At 39.7% G+C, this 18,713-nt stretch overlaps 1 protein-coding gene across 3 annotated transcripts in view; it reads right to left on the reverse strand.

The window, feature by feature from the left end:
* The window catches only part of dnaaf9 (dynein axonemal assembly factor 9), a 174,741-nt gene that overhangs the window by 120,979 nt on the left and 35,049 nt on the right, over positions 1-18,713 (reverse strand). For 2 of the 3 annotated variants that reach the window (XM_067981085.1, XM_067981025.1), the window contains exons 7-15: positions 15,685-15,762; positions 15,134-15,235; positions 14,584-14,700; positions 13,422-13,477; positions 11,412-11,547; positions 7,167-7,248; positions 7,042-7,078; positions 5,024-5,108; positions 1,181-1,257 (exon numbers count right to left, since the gene is read on the reverse strand). In XM_067981085.1, coding sequence (XP_067837186.1) covers positions 1,181-1,257; positions 5,024-5,108; positions 7,042-7,078; positions 7,167-7,248; positions 11,412-11,547; positions 13,422-13,477; positions 14,584-14,700; positions 15,134-15,235; positions 15,685-15,762 — 770 coding nt within the window. The remainder of the gene's footprint in view (positions 1-1,180; positions 1,258-5,023; positions 5,109-7,041; positions 7,079-7,166; positions 7,249-11,411; positions 11,548-13,421; positions 13,478-14,583; positions 14,701-15,133; positions 15,236-15,684; positions 15,763-18,713) is intronic. The other variant, XM_067981140.1, reaches the window with a different exon arrangement.

Genomic DNA, 18,713 nt, shown 5'->3' on the forward strand with positions numbered 1-18,713 from the left:
AAGATGTGAAAGTGGCGATGGTCCATCCTAAAGCTGTGAAGTAGATGAATTTTGGTTAAATCTTCAAAATTCATCTACTTTCCTTTTTCAAATGAAATCACATAAAGCATGGTCTATGCGCAGATTATTTCATTTTGCTGGATTCTGTAGAATGTTCATACAAAATAGCTCAATGAGCATGTGAGTTATGAATCTCCAACTTGAAATTATCAGCACAGAAACAGGCTATTCGGCCCATCTGGTCTATGTCCGTGTTTATGCTCCACACGAGCCTCCTCCCACCAGTCTTTATCTAATCCTATCAGTATATCCTTCTATTCCCTTCTCCCTCATGTACTTGTCGCGCTTCCCCTTAAATGCATCAATGCTATTCACCTCAACTACTCCATGAAGTAGCAGTACAGTGAAAGGTAAGGGAGCATAGACTTTGAGCATTAATCGCCACAAAAATTAAATGTGAAGTTTGAAGAATATTCAAAAAGTCATTAGGAAATAGAATGCTTTTCCACATGCAATTGAGAGAGACAATACCATCATTTAAACTGGAACTATGGAACTTTGCAGTAGTGCAGCCATTCTAGTTGAATGGCAGAATAGGCTTGAGGGGCTTAATGGCCTACTCCTGTTCCTACTCGACACATCATGCCTGTGCCTGCTCTTTGTCCATATCCTTTTATCATCCACTGCTTCAAATATTTATCAGGAATTGTATTGGTATTTGAAAAATATAAAAGGATATGGGAAAAGACCAGGGAAAAATAATTATAGTTCCAGTTGGAGAGCTAGCATGAACACATGTGCAATTAGCTAAATAGTCTCTTTTGCTGCAATTTCTATGATTCTATGAAAAAAAATCTAAGTAAAAGAAAAGCATTATACCAGTGTTTTCAGTCAGCTACCGACTACTTGTTATAAATTGGATAGCCAAGTGGTGAAGGATAGAATACTGCAGCCTGGTCTTCAGTTGCTTCCAAGCCTTTTTTCACAGAGATAAGTTCTCATGTAAAAAGGATACAAGAGAGTCCCCAATTGACGCACACCACCTGAATACAATTAACACTAATTGATATAAATCACATAATACAATTAACACAGAGTGTCGTCTCAGACACATTGCTATTCTTATTTGCAAAGTTAAAAAGCTAAATTACAGCCTTAAAATAAAATTTGTTACTCATACCTTAGGACAGTTTTGTACTGAGTAAGATTGTACCAATCCAATGTTGAAAGAAAAACCTCCTCAGCAACTTCTTTGGCCTATAAATGAATGAAATGCATTAATTTATTTCTCCATTTCAACATCTACTCAAATGGACAATAGGTAATATCTCTTCAAATGGTGATTACTATTTGTAGAACTATGTGCAATCTTGGATGCTTAACCCTTAATGTAGCATAGACAAATTTACTTGTCCTTGTGTGCTTTTCTTGTGGGCTGTTGCTGAGTTTACTCATTCATTGGAAGCCCCTTTCCATTCAATGCAGAAAAACATGAAAGATTAATGCTGTCCATGTTCAGCTTTTGGCCATTTAATCAATTGAAAAATGGCATTACAGATTTTATTTTTCAAAAAGTTGCTCCCACTTCCAAAATGGAGAGCAGAAGGTAGGGGGGGGGGGGGGGGGGAAGAAGAATTTAAGCACATTTGTTCACAGTTACCACAGTTTAAGTTTCAGCCTTGGCTCAGGCGCTCTCGCTTCAGAGTCAGAAGGTCGTGGATTCAAGTCCCACTCTAAAGAGTGCAGCACATAATCTAGGCTGACACTTCAGTGCAGTACTAAGGGAGTCCTACATTGTCAGAGGTGCTGTCTTTCGAAAGAGACGTTAAATTGAGGCTTCATAACCCTCTTGGGTTATAGAAACATAGAAAATAGGAGCAGGAGTAGGCCATTTGGCCCTTCGAGCCTGCTCCGCCATTCAATATGATCATGGCGGATCCTCTATCTCAATACCATATTCCTGCTCTCTCCCCATACCCCTTGATGCCTTGTGTGTCTGGAAATCTATCTATCTCCTTCTTAAATATATTCAGTGACTTGGCCTCCACAACCTTCTGTGGTAGAGAATTCCACAGGTTCACCACCCTGTGAGTGAAGAAATTTCTCCTCATCTCAGTCCAATGTCCTACCCCGTATCCTGAGACTGTGACCCCTCGTTCTGGACACTCCAGCCAGGGGAAACATCCTCCCTGCATCCAGTCTGTTTTACCCTGTCAGAATTTTTGATGTTTCAATGAGATCCCCTCTCATGCTTCAGGTTGATGTGAAAAAAAAAACCACAGCATGGTTTGAAGAGCAGGGGAGATCACCTGGTGCTATAAACTCCGTTCCCTAGCAACCAATTCCATCCACTCCCTGGCCACTGTCTGACGCTATAATTAGACTGTGCGCAACCTCAGCATCCTATTTGACCAGGAGCAGAGATTCAGACCCCACATCCAATCATCAAGACTGCCTACTTCCACATCCGTAATATCGCCCACCTCCACCCCTGCCTCAGCCCATCTGCTGCTAAAATCCTCATCCATGCTTTTGATACCACCAGAATCCACTATTCCAATGCTCTCCTGGTCAGCCTCCCAGCTTCCACACCTTCTGTGAACTTCACCTCATCCAAAACTCTGCTGCCCATATCCTACCTCTCCCTCCTCCTTCAAGATATTCCTTAAAACCTACCACTTCGATCAGGCATTTGTTCAACTGTCCTAATATCTCATGTGGCCCGGTGTCAAATTTTGTCTGATAATGCGTCGAGATGTTTTACTACGTTCAAAGGCGTTATATAATGCAAAACTTTGTTGTCCTGGCCAATCCCTCGAACACCACCACTAAAACATATTATCTAGTCATTTTTCTCATTGCAGTTTGTGTGATCTTGCTGTGCATAAACTGGCTGCTACGTTTCCCTACATTACAACATTGCTGTACACTTCAAAAGTACTTCATTGGCTGTGAAGCACTTTGGGATGTGCTGTCATGAAAAGTATATATAATGCAAGTTTGTTTGTTCTTCTAACAACTTCTGTAATTCTACAGGCATGATTTTGACTCTGAGCCTGGAAGTGAGAAGTGGGGGGGGGGGGGGGGGTCAAATTGTGGACGGAAAACCCGGAAGTACAGGTTTCCCAGGCATCCTTACGATTTTGACTCAAGGGCGTCTTTCATTTTTTTTTGTTGGTTTGCCGTCTGACTGACTGAAACCAGCCTGTCAATCAGCCCAGTCAGACAGGAAGCCAGCCAGGGAGAGGACGTGTTCAAGTAATTCTTTGTTTGTATGGATTGAAAGGAGGGGGGAGGGGGGGGGGGGCGGCAGGCATGTGTGAGGGTCTGGGTTGCTGGGTTGGCACAGGGGAAGTCAGTCATGGAGGGAGGGATCAGGGGTCAGTCATGGAGAGGGTTATCGGGATCATCACGGGAGTCCAAGATCATTTTGGGGGGAGGGGGGGGGGGGGGGGTGGGGGGCCTGCCATCTTTGGGGGAGGGGTAAAATGGGGAGGGGGTCCGCGATCGTTGTGAGGGTCACAGCAGGTAGGCTTGCTGGGACTGGGGGATTCACTCCTAAGCATCCTGGCCCACAAGCTGTGCCAGAAAAGCACCGACCAGTTAGTTAGTCTCGAGCCTTCTCGCTTCCTTTCATGTAGCGTGAAAGAGAAGGCCCGGGAATCCTGCCCCCTGGGGTTGAAATCGGAAACTGTGCGAAAATGGAGGCCCGCAGTCTCCTTGAAAGGTTTTATGGCCCGACCCACCTCCTGGGAATAAATTGGTCACCTGCTCCTCATGTCGCCCCGGTGAAAACTGGAAATGGGCGAGTTGGAGGCGGGTCTGAAATGGTTGCAATTTTGAATGCCCCTCCGCCCCCAACCCATCCGTTTTTCACTTTTAAAATCATGCCCTCTGTCTCAGTACTTTTGTTTATCCAAACGCTAATAGAATTCTAGATTTTAGCTCAAAAAGGTAATAATCAGCCTATTTAAAACCTTAATGTTCTCAGAGTACTGTGTGCAGCATTGGACTCCACACTATAGGAAGGATATTGAGGCTTTAGAGGGGTAGATCGAGGTGGTGGTTATGTTACTGGGCTAGCATTCCAGAAGCCTGGATTAATAATCCAGAGAATGCTAGTTTAAAAATATGGAAATAAAAAGCTGGTGTCAGAAAAAGTGACCACGAAGCTGTCGGATTGTCTAAAAACCCAACTATTTCACTAATGTCCTTATAGGGAAGGAGACTTGCCATCCTTACCCAGTCTGGCCTACAGGTGACTTCAATCCTGCACCAATGTGGTTGACTCTAAACTGCCTCCTGAAATGATCTAGTAAGGCACTCAGTTGTATCATAACCTGGTGAACTAGGGATGGGGAATAAATACTGGCCTTGCCATTGAAGTCCACATCCAGAGAACAATTTTTTAAAAAGCGCAGATTCTCTAGGATGCTGCCTGGTATGAGGAAATACAAATACAAAGTCGTGAAAAAATTGGGTCTATTTTCATTAGAACAATGCAGATTATAGAGCGATATAATAGAAATATTTAAAATTATGAGAGCATGGGACAGGATAGATAGAAGCAGACCGTTTCCAGCATTTTGGGAGTCAAGAATGAGGGGGTATAGATACAAGAAATAATGTAAGAGACTTAAGAGGGCAGATGAAACTGGAATTCACTTCTGGAGTTCGTGGTTGAGGCAGAAAGTTAACATTCAAGATGACAGAGGATAAATGTTGTCACAGACAGGTTGGGCCAAGTGGTCTGTTTCCATGATGCAACTTATGTATTTCACAGTGCTGAGCTGAAAATTTACAAAGCCCAATGCAACAAGAATTCCCCCGTGCGTTACAAGTTGTTGGAGATCTAATTATCATATTATCCCACCTTAGTCCATTCGGAGGATGTTGCCAAGATTCAAGCATTTTGCTCGAGAATGATAGCATGATTTCTAACTTAATTAGTCATGCTTGCTATAGATTACAACACCAAAATAACCTTTAACAGTTAAAATTCAATCTTACAAAAGTCACTTACAATTTTTATGCTGGAAGTTTCTATGTAACATCGGATGCTAGCCAGCACGGCTTCTACTACAGCAACATAAATCTGTGGCAACACCCTAAGAAATAAAGATCATTCAGAGACTTACTCGCTGATTCATGATGCAGTCTAGAACAGTTTTGTTCAACACATTATCCACGAGCCACATGTAGCTAATTGAGAATCCAGATGTGACTAATGGCATTTCTGATTAGTTCGTAAAAAAATGAGCAACAGACACCATCATTGGGCATGTGATCTCAATACTCATTTGCACAATGCATCCACGTGCACTTTAACCTTATTGTGTGTTTGTTGGTAAAATGCTAAGAGGAAAAGCAGACGGTGCGAGCGTTTTTTGATCATTGTGGGTGCTTTGCTGCCTTGGTTACTGAATGGTGGTAAATGTTTTTAAGTAAATATATATGTGAAGCATAATTACCTGAATTGTGTGAGCATATCTAAGACATTTTCTACTAAAATTAGTGCACATGGCTAAAATAGTGTCGCGGTAGACTGTGACAAGACAGCAATGTCTATCGGACACCAACCTAGAGAAAGACAACAATGATCCAAAATTACAGTTTATTAATCAAGAAAAAAAATTGAATTCCAAGAATACTAATCAGCTGCTTCTAATCAGCATCCATGACCATTGGTATATGTGCATGCAGCAGGTGAGGACAGAATTGAGCTCAGCTCGGATACCTGTGGTAAAATAGCCTGCCAAAGCTAACCATCAAGGCTTATATATTAAGAAGGGCCTCTTGGTTAAGAAATCAGACACCTTTACCTCAACAGGAATCAACACCATTGGGAGACAAAAAGGGATGACAATTTGCATAAAAAATAAACAATGACCAAAATAAATTCAGAACTTCTACTTAATTTTAAATCTATTGCTTTATACTATTACCAAACTTTAAAAAAAATACTAGTAGCTTCACATTTTAACCACAATGTTGCTGTTACAATTCAGGCTTGCTCCTGGCTTCCTTTACTCATGCTCAACATAAAAGGCAGCTTCCATAACTCTGTTGGAACCGAAATTTAACTTTACATGTGTAATGAAAGGGATGTTGAGTGCCTCATGGTTAAATTCTATCCTTATAATTGGGTCATACTGGAAATAATACATGTTGCGCAACAGACACTCCTGGGGGTAATTTTAACTTTCGGCGCTAAAGTAAAACTGGAGCGACAGGATCGGCCGCCTGTTTATACACCCTGCCGATTTTCCTTTCCATTGAGCGGCCGATCAGATATCACCAGTTTTACACTATTGCCTAAGTTAAAATTACCCACCCCGATCTCTGCAACATAATATTTCAAGCCAAACTACCGACTGTTATTCAGGACTATCAAAAATACAACAGATAAAATGAAAATACAGTACCTAACTTTCACATTAACAAACTATTAAGCTCGATTTTAAAAAAAATCTCAGATGAAACACTACTTGGGTACTGAGCAAGTGAACTAAAGAAAAGCAGCTACTTCAAGGTCTTTATGTTAAAAGCCTTTCATATTGTATATGCTAAGCTTTGTTTGCAGTCTGATGGGAAAGCCATTGCAGATAATGGCTGCATCTCCTTTTCATTGACACTGAGGATTATTCAGTTCAATTTTGTCCACATAGGAGTCAGTCTGCAAATAATTAATATAAAAAAAAGCAAAGGTGATCATCCTTCGAAGCTAGCAAATACACTATTCCAGACAAGGTCTGTTTAAATTTGCCATAAATATGTAATACCTCTCGGAAAACTTGTATATTTGCACTGACCAAATGCTCTGAGCTAAAATTTAAAAATTTCCAGTGCCCTGGCCTACTTACAACATCAATGAGAAGATCTGAGAAAGAACAGAACCCCATTTCCATCGCATACTTCCAAGAAATCAAACCCGTTTAAATATTGCTCCTGTGGTACTGAACACCCATTACAACTTCTAAAGTTAATTATGCGTGCCTTTATTTTAAAAGTTGGGATTGAAAGTTACTGAGTAAAACTTACAACAGTTCATTCTTTTTCTCTTGGTTGTTGTCTTTGCCTGCAAGGATAAAATAAAAAGGCATTTATTTCACTTCTGATCGCCTTTATAAATAGGAAATTAATTGTTTATTCAGGTATTAACATACCTATGTAAGGTACATGAGAGGTTCCAAAAAAGTATGTCCTCGAGCATGCCAAAGGTCCTCTGGGAGATGTGCACTGCACAACCTGGGTGGAATTAGTAACATGTTCTATATATCCCTTGCAATTTTGGAATCAAACAAGCAACTTGTGTTTTTGCATTTTTCAGACAAAAACAAATTACAATTTAAGATTCAGAATTAAAAATCTATTGCAGCAATACATTAGAGAACCAACATGCTATGTCACAGAGTGAGGTACAGGTTTGTACTTAGGATTTCCCACATAATGCATTTCTGACATAATTCCCAGACTACCTTAGTTTGGATTATCGAATCAAGAAGCCGAATCTGTACGACAATATAAAACTTGTTGCTATTATACTCAAACTCTCCACAGAATTACGACTTAATTTTATCAGCATTGAAGGTAAGATACCAACTGATCTCCCTACTGTCTAATTCTGTCAACAGTGATTCAGCTATTTACCTTAAAGATGAAGGTGCAGTTAACCACACTGATTTGCTAATGATCCTGCCTTGTACAATCATTTTTGGTGACCTCCACCAAGACAGAGCGAGGAAAAGCAAATTTCCCTCAGTGCACTACAATACAACAAATCCCATTTATTACACCTTCATATTTGAATCCAAATATCTAACTCAACTGTTCAAGCAGACAAGAGATCGGCTTCAGATTGTTGCTGGAATTCAACTATTTATCAAATACTGCTCTGCCTATACAATGTGCATTGAGAAAAATCACTCAATTTCTGGACTAGTTGAACGTGCCAGATGTTGGTATGTCAAAATATCAATCAGATACCAGGTCAGTGTAATTGAGATAATGTACCGTTTTTTTTTTAACACCATGGTTACTATGAGCATTAACACAATCTGCAGTACGATTATTTGTCTGCAGTCATTAGGTTTGGACCTTGATCCTTCTGGAGGGGTAAACTGTTTGCTGATTCCCAGTCAGTTTAGAAACCAATGTGGCATTGCCTCCATCCTTCTCAACAGCAGAGATATGGGTTCAAGCCTAATATTGACAACTTCAACATCTTCCACAAGTCCTTGGAGTGGTCATGCAGTTTGGAGCAGACTAGTTTTTCATATTGTCACAGTAAAAAATTGGGTTTCTGTCAATTTGATTACCTCATAGAAAATTTACAGCATTGAAGGAGGCCATTCAGCCCATCGTGTCCACGCCAGCCAAAAATAAACCACCCAGCCTCATCCCACTTTCCAGCACTTGATCTGTAGCCTTGTAGGTCACAGCACTTCAGGTGCACATCCAGGTATTTTTTTAAATGAGTTGACGGATTCTGCTTCTACCACCCTCTTAGGCAGTGAGTTCCAGACCCCTCTGAGTGAAAAAAAATTTCCTCAGCTTCCATCTAATCCTTCCAACAATCGCTTCAAATCTATGCCCCTTGGTTATTGACCTCTCTGCTCAGGGGAATAGGTCCTTCCTATCCACTCTATCTAGGCCCCTCATAATTTTGTACACCTCAATTAAATCACCCCTCAGCCTCCTCTGTTCCAAAGAGAACAACCCCAGCCTCTCCAATCTTTCCTCATAGCTAAAATTCTCCAATCCCAGCAACATCCTCGTAAATCTCCTCTGTACCCTCTCTAGTGCAATTACATCCTTCCTGTAATGTGGTGACCAGACATGTACACAGTACTCAAGCTGTCGTCTAACCAATGTTTTATACAGTTCCAGCATAACCTCCCTGCTCTTATATTCTATGCCTCGGCTAATAAAGCAAAGTATTCCATATGCCTTCTTAGTCAGCTTATCTACCTTCAGGTCCTGCTACCTTCAGGGATCTGTGGACATGCACTCCAAGGACCCTCACTACCTCTACACCTTTCAGTATCCTCCCATTTATTGTGTACTCCCTTGCCTTGTTTGCCCTCCCCAAAGGAGCTCACATTTCTCCAGATTGAATTCCATTTACCACTTTTCTGCCCACCTGACCAGTCCATTGATATCTTCCTGCAGTCGACAGCTTTCCTCCTCACTATCAACCACACGGCCAATTTTTGTATCATCTGCAAACTTCTTAAATGTAGGGGGCATGATTAAGTCCAAATCATTAATATATATCACAAAAAGCAAAGGACCTAGTAGTAAGCCCTGCGGAACCCCACTGGAAACAGCCTTCCGGTCACAAAAACACCTGACCATTACCCTTTGCTTCCTGCCACTGAGCCAATTTTGGATCCAACTTGCCACTCTCCCTTGGATCCCATGGGCTTATACTTTTTTGACCAGTCTGCCATGTGGAACCTTGTCAACAGCCTTGCTAAAATCCATGTAGACTACATCAAATGCACTACCCACATCTACCCTCCTTTTTACCTCCTCAAAAAATTCAATCAAGTTGGTCAGACACAACCTTCCCTTAACAAATCCACGCTGACTGTCCTTCATCACTCCGTGCCTTTCTAAGTGTCCCTCAGAAATGATTCCAGTTATTTGCCCACCACCGAGGTTAGCCTGACTGGCCTGTAATTACTCGGTCTATCCCTCGCTCCTTTTTAAACAATGGTATAACGTTAGCAGTCCTCCAATCCTCCGGCATCACGCTTGTATCCAAGGAGGATCGGAAAATGATGATCAGAGCCTGTTATTTCCTCCTTTGCTTCTTTTTACAGCCTGGGGTACATTTCATCTGGCCCTGGTGAGTTATCTACTTTCAAAGATGCTAATCCCCTTAATACTTCCTCTCTCACCAAGTTTATCCCATCTCATATTCCACACTCCTCCTTAATTACAATATCTACATCGTCCGTCTCTTTTGTGAAGGCAGGTGCAAAGTATTCATTAAGAACCATACCAACATCTTCCACCTCCACACATAGGTTACCTTTTTGGTCTCCAATAGGCCCTACTCTTTCTTTAGTTATCCTCTTGCTCTTAATGTATTTATAAAACATCAATGGGTTTTCCTTGCTGATATTTTTTCACGCCCTCTCTTTGCTTTCCTAATTTCCTTTTTAATTTCACCCCTGCACTTTTTATACTCCTGTGCTTTCTGTAGTATAGAGTTCTCAGTGTCTGACATAAGCTTTCTTCTTCTGCCTTATCTTACCCTGTATGCTCCTTGACATCCAGGGGTTCTAGATTTGGCAGCCCCACCCTTTTTCTTTGTGGGAACATGTTTACTCTGCACCCTTTGAAGTGTCCCCTTGAATGCCTCCCACTGCTCTGACATTGATTTACCTTAAAGTAGCTGTTTCCAGTACACTTTTGTTAAATCTTCTTAGCTTAGTAAAATTGGCCTTTCCACAATTGAGAACTTTAACTCTTTGTCCTTTTCCATAACTATGCCAAAATGCTCTCACTGATACTCTTTCCACCTACCCAGCCTCATTTTCTAAAACTAAATCCAGAACTGCCCCCTCTCCTGTTGGGCTTGCTACGTAATGGTGAAAAAATCTCTCATCTACTGTATCTGCCCCCCAAAAACACATTTTCTGATATAAGCTACAGCATACCACATGATCTGGGATGCACTGCCTGAAAGGGTGGTGGAAGCAGATTCAATAGTAACTTTCAAAAAGGGAATTCGATAAATACTTGAAGGGGAAAAATTTACAGGGCTATGGGAAAGAGCAGGGGAATGGGACTAATTGGATAGCTCTTTCAAAGAGCCAGCACAGGCACAGTGGGCCAAATGGCTGCCTCCTGTGCTATGATATCTTATTTAACCCAGCTGATCATCAATACTAACATGGATGGAATGTATTGTTCTGTAGTACTAAAAATAAACCATTTGATCTCACGCTAAGTGGAGTCTTATGCTTTGACGCATGCATGAGATGGCAATCAAGGCTGCAATCATGACTTGGTATCATCCCAAATTAACCCACCAGATTAAAAAAACCTTGCACCTTGGCTTGATAGTTCAAACTGATACACCATGTGGGAGTTCTGGATATCATTACTCAAGATATTACAAAAAGCTACTTGGATGTAGACCAATTAGTCAGACGTGTCAATCACTGGTGCATTAAATTCTAGATAGCATAAAAGAGTATTTTTCCTGATCTTAAACTTAAGTTTTCTGTGATAAGTGGGATAAGTCCAAGCCAACACATCTCAAAAAAATGTGGAATAAATTTTCTATTGTATCAGAGATAAAAAAATATTCTACCCGACATTTAGCCACAGCTGTGGTAAAAACCTGTAAGCATACTTAACTATACAAAAAATGTAGGAAACATTAGTTACAATACCATATGTCTGGCAGTGCCTCCTCTGTTGTTTGTGTTTCTAACAAGGTGACCCTCAGATGGAAAAGCAAAGCTGTACGAATTTAAGTTTTCTTTTGTCGAGTGACAACCAAAGAGGACAAAAGGCTGCCGACTGGTGCTGAATAAGGGGTTAAAAAAGACGATACACAAAACCAACTTGAATATTTGTAGCCTTTCATAAATCAATATGTAAAACATATTCTTGTTTAAATAGATAAAATACATTTATTTTGAGTAGAAATATTAACTGATCTGTCCCTTTAAGCATAATTTATCAGTTTATAAATTTCAACTTAATATTGTCCCAATTTTCAGTCCTTCGGTAATCACTTTTTTCCAGATTTCATTCAAGTATAAGCATCGTCCTGCCTCTAAACTAAATCCCTGTATTCAAAAATTAGTTCCACAATTTATACTATTGAATAAACTTCTGTGCATGCATATATTTTGTAAACAATTTTACAACATCAAGTTATAGTCCAGCAATTTTATTTTAAATTCACAAGCTTTCGGAGGCTACCTCCTTCGTCAGGTGAACGATGTGAAAAAATCGTTCACCTGACGAAGGAGGTAGCCTCCGAAAGCTTGTGAATTTAAAATAAAATTGCTGGACTATAACTTGGTGTTGTAAAATTGTTTACAATTGTCAACCCCAGTCCATCACCGGCATCTCCACATCATGCATATATTTTATAAGTGATGGACAAAACTGTGGGGTAGGGAAGAAAGAGAAGAGAAGAGGAGATTTTTGTACTTGTGCTGAGTGGCTATATCAAACACCACCAGCTTAAAACTATACACATTTCACAATACCAGCAACACAGTCTACCCACCTCAAAAAAAACCTTGACTGCCTCTGCATGAAGTATACACTCATGTTCCAAACCTAAATCCCTTAGAGTGTGTGTTAACTCAGGTCTAAATTTAGACAAACTTCTGTCTATTCAGGATTAAGCAGAGTTGGGCAGAAACTCTAGTCATGATTTTGGTACTTTCTCCTAGACTTTGAACCAATCTAAAGGATAGTCCTATTTAATTATCACAAATGTCATTTTTAAGTATCCTTCCTAATTGTATTCTTCCTCTTACTGCCCCATTGATATCCAGTAAAGGAAGTAATGATTAAACTATTGCCTATATGAAAACTCAACTACTTGTGCTTTTAAAAACTACAAAAAGCACCGAGACAGTTTATCAAATACCAATAGAGAAATTTGTTTGTGGTGAATTTCTCCCAAAAAATTTAGATTTGAGATCAGGATCAGATCAGCCATGATCTTATTGAATGGCGGAGCAGGCTCGAGAGGCCGATTGGCCTACTCCTGCTCCTATTTATGTTCTTATGTAATGCTTATTCCAAAATTTTGTAGCGGCAAGAGCTAGTCTATTTACAATATAGAACTAGTTTAGAGTCATTTGGACCAAATACCAGATAATTTTAAATAGAAAGCAATTGCTCTCCCAACAGATTTTTTTTCTGTGACAGAGTGCTACAATTTAATATCTTTAATCACTTGTCACAAGTTGGTTCCTGGACTAAATTCTATTGAGGAAAGTTTATAATCTTCACCCTATTCTAACAAAATATCTTCAGCAGCAGATACACTTAGCACACTAGTCAATTAAACAACAGTATAGAAATTATACCCATCAATAAGGAAAGTGGACCCTTTCTATTCCTACGGTTCTTCATGCAAATTTCATTGTTACAACTTGTTAACTGAGGAACTTTGTTGAGATTATGGTATATTTAATCAAAGCCTTCTTAAAAGCAAGCTAACAAGCTCACTTTTGCTTTAAAAATAATTCTTTAATTCTGATTATAATAGTGGCGCCTCCTAATTAAAAAATAGCATACTTACTAAGCTAAAGGATACCCATACATTGAGTCTATTTACAAGTTTTTCAAGTCAAATTTTTTCAACAGATTAAAATGATCAGATACTCTGTGTAATAATACTAAAATAAAAGTTGTTTTGCACACGCAAATACCTTTTCTCTGCAATTTGACTGGTTATCAACCCATGGCTGAAGTAAGTTCTAAAAGGCTGAAAAAGAAAATAAATGTCTAAGAATGCTTCTCATTTTTGTAAGGGGAAAAAAAACTATTCTCCTTCCAACAGATCTTTAAGTTGTTGATTCCAAACTGCCTTAAAATGCTCAAAACATTTGGCAATACGAAAAGCACAGATTCTGTTAGGGTCAGTGTAAGTCATCCATGAGGCACATGACTTTCACTATCAAATCAGTGGACAAGTAATGAATTTTTGAAGTACTTAATTTCTATCAAATGTAAGGTATTCTGCTTCCATAATCCTGTATGCCCTCTCCCAATATCGTCCTTGACCTTGCATGAATACAAATAAGGAATGACTACAGTCAAATGCCGCCATTCATTATATATTTACAATAGAGGCTGTAGTCCATTCCATTTCTAATGCTGTCTTACCAGAAATCACTTCCCATGCCCTATATTCTCCAGCTTCAACTTACCAGTTCTGAGCAAGCATCATACATCAAGCTACCATTCTCTTTCAGATGCTGTTCAATCATTTTTGACTGTTGCCAGCATTTCTGCTTTTACTTATTCGGGAAATAGCTCCTGTGTGTTATTTGCAGTGCAACCATAAATGTTCTTGATAAATGTTTCAATTTTGAACATCTTCCCCATTAACTTACTAATTCAAACAGCATGCACGAAAGTGACTTGTGTCAGATTTAACGCCAATTGTTTTGTCAGTCTTAAATGAGTGCAGTTAAGCATAACTCACTAGTATAAAGGGCAATATGCAAACATAGTCAGCTGTGAGACTAAGACTCAGACTTAATTGTATGATGGACATTTATAAATTCTGCAACATTGTTAAAAATCCTACAAACATAACCAAACAAATGGCAAACTCAAATATTTTTACCATCAAGATAAATGTATATGTGTTTTGAACAAAACACAAGTGGCGCATCATTTTATGAGGTATGTGTCAATACCAATTTTCATCCCATACAGTAAAATTAGTAGCTGACACTTGACTATAACAGAAATCATCATTTTCAGCTGGTTTCATAATGGAGCAAGTGGGACAATCTGCCAATAGCACTGCAGCATCCCATTGCAGGGTTTAAAAACAGACATGTTCAATTTTGTCCCCCTTACCATCATGCCTCCCGTTAGTTGATCCATGGAAGAGCATTGGTGTTGAAAGCCATGCAGGAGCTTGCAGCCCATTTGTCTGCTCTTCCAGCTATATGAAGTATATTTGGAGGCAAGTGGCTGTGAAAGGGGCAGGGTAGGAGAATTAGGGAAAAAAATAGGGAAAAACAGTTTAATGAACAACATATTACTTGGAGTTGATTTCAACCAAAGCCATGTAAACCAACCTCTAATAGGACAGTTAGCCAGATAGGATTCTAAGCTTCAAGGATTTGAACATTGTGTATTTCACCGCCTGTCTCCGGCCAGACATCTTCCTCGCACCGCCAAACGTCAAAATTAACAAATTTTAGACAAACAGCCTACAGAAACAGAAATCCAGCTGTCTGAACTAAAATTGCAAATCTAAATGTATTCATTCTGGCAAGTTTACTTATTTTAGGGTGCAAAACATAATTTTTTGCTTGGTGCTTACTGAAGAATTACCTTTACCTAAAGGGATGGATAAATGTTAATGACATCTACTGTATTGTAAAAATGTTTTATTTCCCACCTCTCCGGCCTGTGCCTCTGAAAGTTCCAGTATAGAGGAAGCACCCTCAATGTCAAAGTTGGAAAAGAAGCTCGCCCACTGTCTGTCGAATGCCATCAAATCCTGAAATGGTATAAAGACAACAAATTCAAAATGGACACAACACTGAGTAAAGCAAACGAACTGTTAAAGCTCCTATAATACACCTTATTCCACTACCTGAAAATTTATCACCAAACCCAAGAAGTCTTTTTAGTTTTTAATGAAGACATTACAGAATAAAAATACTGGTAATATTTGATACAACTATAAAGAAAGCTCCTTAAATTTTCAACAAGTTAAAAAACAGGTAAGTTAGTATTCCTAAAGACAATTTGCTATAGAACATAAGAATTGTATCTTTAATCTGCATTGCTTTAAGTGTCCAACATTCACTCTATTCACAAACCTATTGGTTTACTGAACCTATACCACTCCATGTTATCCCAATATCTAACTATACAGCAGCATTAGTCAAGATTTAGGAATGGGCATAAGGATAAATTATATACATACATATTTTATCAAGTTACCTCAGTGATCAAGACTTCCAGAGAGACTGGATCCAATCTGCTATAGGTCTGCCATAGCTCCTCACTAGCATCAAACAGCTACAAGAGTCAAAAAGGAAATTCTAATGGCAACATTATACAAAATAGTAGACCATTTCTTAATGCTTTCTTTGGAATTACACAAAAAAATTGAGGTACAATAATGCACTTTTTATTAGAAAGGATGCATTACATTAGAGAGCCTTACTGCCAGATGAAGGTGTATGTACTCAGTCATTACCACAAATTGGATAGTACCACTGATTACCACTTCAATATTTATACATACAAGTAAAAATTCATGCAAGAAAGTAAACCTAAAGACTATTCTCACCAAACATGTTTCATTGTTACCTGTGGTCTATCTCAGAAAACTTGTATTTTGTTCTTTTGATGAAAAATTAGGAGGTTAACATAGACTTTGAGCAATATTAATTTACCCTTAGCATTCAGTGACTACTGAAAAAAAAATTATGACCGGATGAGAACATTAACAGGGGCAAGTCCATAGTGAATCTTCTACTGAAATTGGAAACAATCTATTTCATATTAAAAAGCTTACTGTTGTGTGCACTTTCTGGATTATAAAACCTTACTTCCTATTGTTAATCTTGTCAGCACATTTCTCTGTCCATTTTCCACCCACTCTAAATTCCTATGGCTAGTTATAATGGAAATCACCCATGTACACTCATCACCCCATAAGTACACAATTTCACCAATAGGCGGTTTCTCCCTATGTAGTACATCGCTTTCTGAAAACTTCTCATTTGAATACTGTTGGTCCACCTTCCTTCCCCTCAGTGAATGAAATTTGTATTCAAAATAAGGGTTTAAACAAAATGAAAACAAATCAATAAATTACATATTTCACAATAACATGAAGAAATTTATGCACTGAACTGTTTTTTAGAGAAGTGATACATTTCAGTAGGAAGAACGAGGAGAGGCAATATAAACTAGAGGGCACAACTATAAAAAGGGTACAGGAACAGAGAGATCTGGGGGATAATGTGCACAAATCATTGAAGGTGGCAGGGCAGGTTGAGAAAGTGGTTAAAAAAGCAAATGTGATCCTGGGCTTTATAAATATAGGCGTAGAATACAAAAGTATGGAAGTCATGATAGGAACAGAGGAACATAGGAACAGGAGTAGGCCATTCAGCCCCTCGTGCTTGCTCTGCTATTTGATAAGATCATGGCTGATCTGTGATCTAGCTCCATATACCTGCCTTTGGCCCATATCCCTTAATACCTTTGGTTGCCAAAAAGCTATCTATCTCACATTTAAATTTAGCAATTGAGCTAGTATCAATTGCCGTTTGCAGAAGAGAGTTCCAAACTTCTACCACCCTTTGTGTGTAGAAATGTTTTCTAATCGCACTCCTGAAAGGTCTTCATGATGAACCTTTATCAAACACTGGTTCGGCCACAACTGGAGTATTGTGTCCAGTTCTGGGCAACGCACTTCAGGAAGATGTGAAGGCCTTAGAAAGGGCGCAGAAGAGATTTACTGGAAAGATTCCCGGGATAAGGGACTTCAGTTATGTGGATAGACTGGAGAAGCTGGGGTTGTTCTCCTTGGAACAGAGACAGTTGCGAGGAGATTTGATAGAGGTATTCAAAAATCATAAAGGGTCTAGACAGAGTAGATAGAGAGAAACTGTTCCCATTGGCGAAAGGGTCAAGGACCAGAGGACACAGATTTAAGGTGATTGACAAAAGAATCAAAGGTGACTTGAGGAAAAACTTATTTACACAGCAAGTGGTCAGAATCTGGAATGCACTGCCCGAGGGGGTGGTGGAGGCAGATTCAATCATAGCCTTCAAAAGGAAACTGGATAAGTACTTGAAAGGAAAAAAGGGCAAGGGCAACGGGGAAAGGGTAGGGGAGTGGGACTAGCTGGATTGCTCTTGCACAGAGCCGGCGCAGACTCGATGGGCCAAATGGCCTCCTTCCATGCTGTAACCTATGATTCTAGTCATCTAATGATCTCTCTAAAGCTTATACTTAAAGGCTCAATCTCTCCCAATAACCTGAGTTTGGATTCCATGCATTCTGCAGTCTGAGCTCATGCTGGATACCTAATTTGCCAGAATGCATCAGAACTGATGGAATACTTTTCTTTACCTTCTGGCCACAGTTTCTGCACAGTACATTTTTTTGAAGTAATTTTGAAAAATAATAAAGTTGACTTTTGAAGCCAACTAATTATCACATTTGTGTTTAATTGACAGTTAAAAAAATTAAATGCTAATAGCTTACACCTGTGAGACAGTGATTTTAATTGTGAACACCTATGAGACAGAGTGAGCGAGCGAGCATCTTTCCTCAATTTAATTTGAGTTCTTATTTTTAAAAAGATTGAATGTGGAACGCAAACAAAGCCTGTGAGGGAAACGGATAGGTAGGGAAGGGAGAAACAGGTTACCTGTCCTTGGTGGAAGCAAGTAAGAGTGGGGAAATAGATGGAGGGTTAAGGGTGAGTTAAGTGACAGCAGAGAAAGTGGGAGGTGAGGATACAGGAGTTGAGCAGGTAGCAGGAAGTCGGTAGTGGTTGTTGGAGGCCAATCATCTCAGCCCCAGGACATTGCTGCAGGAGTTCCTCAGGGCAGTGCCCTAGGCCCAACCATCTTCAGCTGCTTCATCAATGACCTTTCCTCCATCATAAGGTCAAAAATGGGGATGTTCGCTGACGATTGCACAATGTTCAGTCCCATTCGCAACCTCTCAAATAATGAAGCAGTCCGAGCCCACATGCAGCAAGACCTGGACAACATCCAGGCTTGGGCTCATAAGTGGCAAGTAACATTCGCACCAGACAATGACCATCTCCAACAAGAGAGTCTAACCACCTCCCCTTGACATTCAATGGCATTACCATTGCCGAATCTCCTGCCATCAACATCCTGGGGGTCACCACTGACCAGAAATTTAACTGGACCAGCCATATAAATACTGTGGCTACAAGAGCAGGTCAGAGGCTGGGTATTCGGTGGCAAGTGACTCA

This window comes from Heptranchias perlo, chromosome 1 (genome assembly GCF_035084215.1).
Source record: "Heptranchias perlo isolate sHepPer1 chromosome 1, sHepPer1.hap1, whole genome shotgun sequence".
Lineage (NCBI taxonomy): Eukaryota > Metazoa > Chordata > Chondrichthyes > Hexanchiformes > Hexanchidae > Heptranchias > Heptranchias perlo.